The sequence below is a fragment of the Melanotaenia boesemani genome, chromosome 11, assembly GCF_017639745.1.
Source record: "Melanotaenia boesemani isolate fMelBoe1 chromosome 11, fMelBoe1.pri, whole genome shotgun sequence".
In the NCBI taxonomy this organism is placed as follows: domain Eukaryota; kingdom Metazoa; phylum Chordata; class Actinopteri; order Atheriniformes; family Melanotaeniidae; genus Melanotaenia; species Melanotaenia boesemani.
This window is the reverse complement of record NC_055692.1, coordinates 13,422,217-13,429,148: the sequence shown is the minus strand read 5'-3', so window position 1 is coordinate 13,429,148 and position 6,932 is coordinate 13,422,217. Positions and strand designations below refer to the sequence as shown.

Below are 6,932 nucleotides of genomic sequence, written 5' to 3'. Positions count from 1 at the left end.
TCTACTAGGATTTGAATAACCTTGCTTGTATAATAAACTGACGCTCACTCAAAAGCATACACATAATATAGAGAAAATTAGTTTTTGTTAGCAGGCTTGCTTGAATTTAGCCCAGTTCTTTAATGCAACTAACTAAGTAACTGTTTAACTTTGTTTTCTCAGTAAACCAAAGACGAAAGGACAAATATAATTTGCGTTGGGTCAGTATCCTGTAGTTTGCTCTTGTAATCAAATGACAGTGATAACGAGCTTTGAGATTCAAACTCTTTGAATCTATGTTCAAAGACATTACAGATAAATGCTGCGTATGAACTCCATGAACCCCATATCTAACCTCTGAGGACAACCATGGCAACCAATCTGCTCCTCTGTTGTCTAAACTGCATCCTTCACTCTCGACGAATCTGAAAGAACTTATAAACTCTATTGATTTTCTTCGGCAAGTTTGTTTATCTTATAAGGATAAGCATCTTGGAATACTTGAAAGGAGTTATTTTCCTGCGTAAATTGCTGATATGCATCTTATAAACATATTCTTACCTAACAGTTTTATGTACATGAGAAGTCATATTGCACTGTGTATTTGCAGCTCTTTTTACAAAAGATTTCATAACCTAAACTGATTTGTGTCTGGATAGTTTTATTATTCTAGTAGGTTTTGTTATGTTATGCAAAAGCTGTTTCTCCTGGTTTTGGTGATTCCTTTTAATCTTTATCTAGCAGTCTAATTGCATCTGCAAAAACAGTTCAGGGGTCAGTCCTTTGTTTACGTTGAAACTGTGAAGCTGAACAGCAAAAACAGAAGAGGATTCCAAGAATCAAACTAGCTGTAAAATTAGTCCCATTAAATTGCTGAAAGTGCATGTGGTACATTGTAAAGCTATGTAAACACTTTTTAAACTTTTAAATCAGGTTGTAATGATAAGTTACAACATTAACTGCAGTAATAAAGAGCTTACATTTCCACTCATTGGTGAAAACATTAACCATTATGCGCTGATAGTAAGCTCTCCCAGCTTCCAAGCATCAATGTAGGACAAGAAAGAGGAAGATCATCCGAGGAGTCATTGTGCAGTAGCACATCATGCCAGTCAAAACGTCTGCTGTAAGCCAAAGAAAACATTACTGAGAGTGAGGACAAAAAGCACTTAGCCAAACAGAAAGACTACAGGATGTAGACTTTCTACTGTCACCAGAAAGCAGCAGCAGCTAGCAGCGACAATTTCAAATTCCACTTGCTTTGTATATAAAATCTTTAAAACTCACAGAGTTTGCAGTGAATTTGCAGCAGTTGTTGCTTCAGGTCTATTATCTGTTACTATGCACACCATAAGCCTATATAAAAAGTTTTAGTTTTGAATTTAATATCCAAACTTCATGTGCATAAAATCCTTTATAAGTTACGCATAGAGCTTGAATATATCTACATTTTGCTGCCTTTATGTTTATTGTTGCACATAGATCCAGGTTTCAATCCAATGTATGACAATTGAAAACAAAACAGCTTTGGGGTAATTTATTAAAATAGTAAATCTTCTGTTTCTTGTGATAAGTGTCTCCATTGTCTAAGTAATGTGACCAGTCTTCATTCTCTGTTGGATGGTTATACAGATATAAAAGATTCACATCGTACTTAGAAAGAAATGAAGATGTCTCCCTCTGCTGGACGCAGTTAGGCTCTGTACAGAAACACATCCTTTTAGTTAATCTGTAATAGTTCATATGAATGTGGTCCAACAAATGTGACTATTAATGATAATTATTGTAATTCCTCTTCTTCTTGTTCTATCAACATCAATTTTTCATAACAAGAGTAGCATTGGTACTGATTTTTGTACACACACACATATTTATAAATATATATACAGTCTCTACAGTCTATTTATACAATAAACTCATGATATTCTTACTTTCAATGCATGTAATTTTTTTTTCTTTTTTTTTGTGGGGGTTTTTTTGCGCATGGGTTATTTTATCAAGATATTTGTAAATGAATTTACATATATACTTTTTGGTCTCTTATAATTTTTGAAAATTCAGCAAAAGAAGCATAAATGACACATTTAGTTTGTGTTTTAGAAATAAGGATACTTTTTTTTTCTTTTTGTTTACAGGGACTTACTGTAATACTTGAGCATTTGCAGTGAGGTTTACTCATCAGATCAGGTGACAACATAGCTCATCATTGTTAAGTAGGAGAGTGGGGTTTCCCCGGGGCATCTACCACGCAGCAGTCTGTAAACTCTGACTCTGACCTTTACTGCCTTCTGGTCACCACTGGGCAGCTACAGGTCACTTTAATCAAGTTTCACCGGAACACACAGGAATCGGTTACGTTACAAGGTAGTAAATAAATTAAAGATGCCTATAAAAAAGAAAAAAAGTCAACGAGCAGAGGAGGAAACCAAAGACGTAGATGACGAAGACTCGGAGGATCAGGAACCAAAGCCCAAGAAAAAAAGTAAACGGGTGAGGGAATCAAAGGATCCTGGAAAACTGAAGAAGAAGTTAAAGACCAGTGATGAAGAAGGATACAACTCTGACACATCAGAACCAGATTTGAAGATCACTAAAAGAAAGGGAAGACAAAAAGAAAAGACCAAGGATAAGAAGAAAAAAGCCAAAGAAGGGAGCGAGGATGAGTTGAGCTGTGAAGATAACAACAATGAGTCCAAGGGTAAAAAGAAAAGAGAAATATTCCCTGATGTGATTGAGATAACCAAGAAAGGCTCAAAGAAGTCTTCAGTCAAAGACAGGATGGGATCAAAGGATAAAAGCAAAAAAGAGGGAGATGGAGATGATGAGGAAGGGAAGAAGAAAAAGAAAGAAAAGAAAAAGAAAAGTTCAGAGAAGGGAGGTAGTGATGAAGACACCAAGAAGTCAAAAGGCAAGAAGAAGAAGATCGAAAATTATGTTGAAATATATGAAAATGAACTTCGTAACTATGAGCCAGAAAAAGTGGAGAACCATGAGGATGAGTACCACAAAAAGAAAGGTAATCACAGACTGTTTAAGTATTTTTATTTATAGAAATAATATGTTGTTATTTTAAAAAATTTAAGGATAATTAAGGAAGTTTTCTTTGAACAAAGACATTTAATACCCAGAGGAGAGGTGAATTCTTAACAGCAGTTATCAGAGTTTGAGTAACTTCATCAGTTGTTTCTGTGCATTAGCTTAATGTTCATGGTAACATTACACTGACAGATGTAGCGGTATCCAAGTATTGTAAGTATGTGATCATTGGCCTCCTGCTACATGACACCAGCCACTCAATAATCTTTACACAGTGGTGGTTTCATGCCTATCATTGCCCTCTAAAACTGCTGCTTTCTGCTCAGTCAGTTGTAAAACTCAGTGTTAAATCATACAGAACATTACATATAAAAACAACTGACCTGAATTTTTTAATTTTGATATAAAGAATTCAAAAGGCTGTAGCTTGGAAGTGGTTGGAGATAAAGGCATACTGTCAATGAGAAAAATATATGAACCAGAGTTTATGATGGGAGTAAATGTATCATCTAATTTGCATAATGAGTCAGTCAACAAATGGTTAAGAAATTTCTTCATCAACAGTAAAAGTGTTGGACATGTTGCATGCTTTCTCTCTAATCTGGTCTGTATGAGCGCTTCCTCATCAGTTCAGTAGGGTGTCTCTCAAACTTGATCTCCTCATAAATTTCCCAACAACATAAAGGAGGTTATGACATATAACACACTGTGACAGGCATGTAATCTGGCATGTGTTTCAACCAAACATTGCCAATTTGATAGAAGAAAAGGCCATTGCATGATAAAATATTAGGTAATATAAAATCAAAACGCTGCAAACTGTACAGCCTGATTAGCACGTAAGATGGCAACCAAAAAAATGGAGATCAGGGCCCAACAAGGGGTGAAGTTTCAGTCTGAAGTAAAGAGAAGGATGTGCAATCTCCATGAAGAAAATTTCCAACCAAAATCTGGTCCAGGTATCCTTTTTTAGTAAGCCAACAGTGCTTACCAAAGAGTGTATTCGGTAGGCTCTGTTCACTTTATATTGTTCTTCTTATTTACGCAATCCTCCAAATCGGTATTTATAACTGACCTAAATATCTTAAACTGAGCATTACTGCAAAACTGTTCAAAATCCCAACTTCACAACTGAATAAAACACAGTTCTGGGCCTTTTAACATGTTTAACATAACTTATTTACTTAAATTTGTCAAATATACAAATATAAACCATTTTAAGTCAGTGGTAATATTATATGTTTAAAATTGAATTCTACAGTAATTAATTTTAGGAAATTTCTGTACCTTCCATCGTACTTTTCTGTCTACTGTGGCTTTTAATTCATAAATGAGACCTCGGCTTCTCTCAGTGTATTGTATCAGTGATGTACTGACATTAATTTCCAGTATGAAAATGATTTCTGTGAAGCACCTTTGAACTGAAGTGCAGATGTAATCACTAAGTGTAATTGAATTTCAATATGTGCAACAGTGAAAAAAATCCAATTATGTGCAGCCTTGTACAGTAACTAGCTGTGCCACCACACCTTCATAACACATCTTTCTGTACTTTGATTAAACCCTTTAGTATATGAGGTGGTGACCATCACTGGGGATGAGAGAGGAGCAGGTACTGATGCCAATGTATTTGTTGCTCTTTTTGGAGAATATGGCATCACACCCAAAGTTCACCTGGCCAGCAAGTAAGTCCCATTTGAAAATCATTTGAATTCAGGTGTGAGATCATGATACTTGAAATAATGTGATCAAATAAAATGCAGACTGCACCGATTTAACTGAAATCTCTTCTTTATATTTTCCCCTTTAACAGCACAGAAAAAAAGTATGTATTTTCTGAAGGAGATTTGCTAGGAGAGCAGACCGAGTGCTGTGATTTTGGTGTTAATCAGTTTGCATGACGTGTGGCTGCATGATTTGTCAACAGTTTGCAAAGATTTAGATCAGCTTATAATCAGATTGATAGTGGATGTGGTATCTTTTGGTTATTATATTTACTTGAGACTTTCATGATCGATTGTTTCACATATATTTTGTTGTGAGGAGTTCGATAAGTCAAAAGGAGGTGAAACTGTGGCTTCAAGTTTTTTTTTTTTACCATTTTGTGATTTCAGGAGTCGCACAGCATTTGAAAAAGCCAAAACTGATGTTTTCAGAATAAGAACTCACAATGTCGGACCTTTAAAAAAGATAAGGTACAGTAGACTCGAGACAAACCCCTTATTCATTCAGCTTTGTCACAAGAAAATGTTATTCAGTATGCTCACATTTAACTGCTACATAAGCAGTTGTTATTTTGACTCTGAATCTGATTAAGGATAATAAAGATCAAATATATGGATTCTATTCTTGTGTTTACACAGAATTGAGCATGACAACACTGGCATGAACGCCAGCTGGTTCCTGGACAGAGTGGTGGTGACGGATGTGATTAGGCCTCACTTGAGGTTCTATTTTGCTTGTAACAACTGGCTCAGTAAAGTGGAAGGAGACGGCCTTTTTGTTAGAGACCTTCTAGGCAGCATGGACCCCATGGACATGCCCAAATGTATGAATTCATCAGCCTTTAAGTGTCTGCATGACTTATTCATTGAATATTCAAATTACCAAATAAGACAAAAAACAAAGTAAAAATTATAGTAATGAAATTAGCTTTTACACTGATCTTAATCCTTTTGGTGCTACTTTCCAGATAATAAATATATAGTAAGTGTTTTAACGGCAGATTTAAAAGGCAGTGGAACAGATGCTGATGTCTTCATTAATATATTTGGGGAATTTGGAGATTCAGGTAAGTTACCTTTTTTCCAAAAGTGGATACCAGATTGGATGAAGCGCAGTTTAGATATTAAAAAATTTGTCTGACTGACTTTTTATTATTATTATTTTTATTATTATTGTAGGGGAGAGACGGCTTGACAGTGACAAAAATAACTTTGAAAAAGGCACAGAAGACAAGTTCACTATTGATGCACCAAACCTGGGCAAAATTAGGAAGATCACCATTGGCCACAATAACAAAGGCTCCTCAGCAGGATGGTTTGTGGATAAGGTAAGAAAAACTGATAAGGTATTGTCTCTTCATCCATTTTTAAGACAAATAACACAGAATGACTTTAACTTTTGTATCATATTATAAATTTCTATATTTCAAAGTCCTCTTTGATTCATGCTATACCTTATTCAGATTAGTTCTAAATCTTCAGAAGTATAAGACAACTGATGCCCTCATTTCCTGTCAGTCTTCTCATGCAAGGCTGCAGCCTTCGCCCTCCCAACACGTACAGCGGTGAGCAGCCCGGGCTGTGACTTCATTCAAACAGAGCTGAGACAGTGACACATACAAGACACACATGTCGCCATTCTACCCTCTGTGTAAAGGGAAACCATCCCTCATTAAAGGATAGCCTTTCAACAAATAGACAGACGAGTCAGTTGATTTGTCACTGCTGCACCGACTGACATCAGAGTTCAGTGGTGACAATCAGTTTGTATTTTACAAGTTCGCTTGTGTTGACTTTTGGTGCACAATAAGGAGTATTATCCTCAGAAAGTCTTATAATTTATTTTAGCTGAAACTTGTTTAGGCTTATATAGAATATGTATTTTATGCTACTTATGTATTTAATTATATTACTGCTTACATTGCTGGTTTCTCATGAGTCAAGAAGAATTTATTTAGCAAATTAGTAAAATAAAGGATATGTGTTTGAATCTGTTTCTAGTATGTAATTCCTGCTTCTATTTTTGCATCTCTGCCAGCAAATTAAAACCTACATACACTAAACTGTTCAGTATATTTGCAATATAACTGAGAAGTGATTGTAAAAGGATATTTTGGTGTTGCACTAGAACGTGAAGGATGTCCATCACAAGGTTTACTCATCCATCTCAATGCTATATTTTTTAAGGCAAAA

General features: G+C 35.4%; 1 protein-coding gene across 1 annotated transcript in view; it reads left to right on the top strand.

Moving 5' to 3' along the window:
• Positions 1-2,361: 2,361 nt before the first annotated feature.
• Positions 2,362-6,932, top strand: part of loxhd1b (lipoxygenase homology PLAT domains 1b) — a 29,393-nt gene continuing 24,822 nt past the window's right edge. Inside the window, exons 1-7 of the mRNA XM_041998483.1 lie at positions 2,362-2,995; positions 4,586-4,700; positions 4,829-4,840; positions 5,130-5,210; positions 5,379-5,563; positions 5,708-5,806; positions 5,919-6,067. Coding sequence (XP_041854417.1) covers positions 2,362-2,995; positions 4,586-4,700; positions 4,829-4,840; positions 5,130-5,210; positions 5,379-5,563; positions 5,708-5,806; positions 5,919-6,067 — 1,275 coding nt within the window. The remainder of the gene's footprint in view (positions 2,996-4,585; positions 4,701-4,828; positions 4,841-5,129; positions 5,211-5,378; positions 5,564-5,707; positions 5,807-5,918; positions 6,068-6,932) is intronic.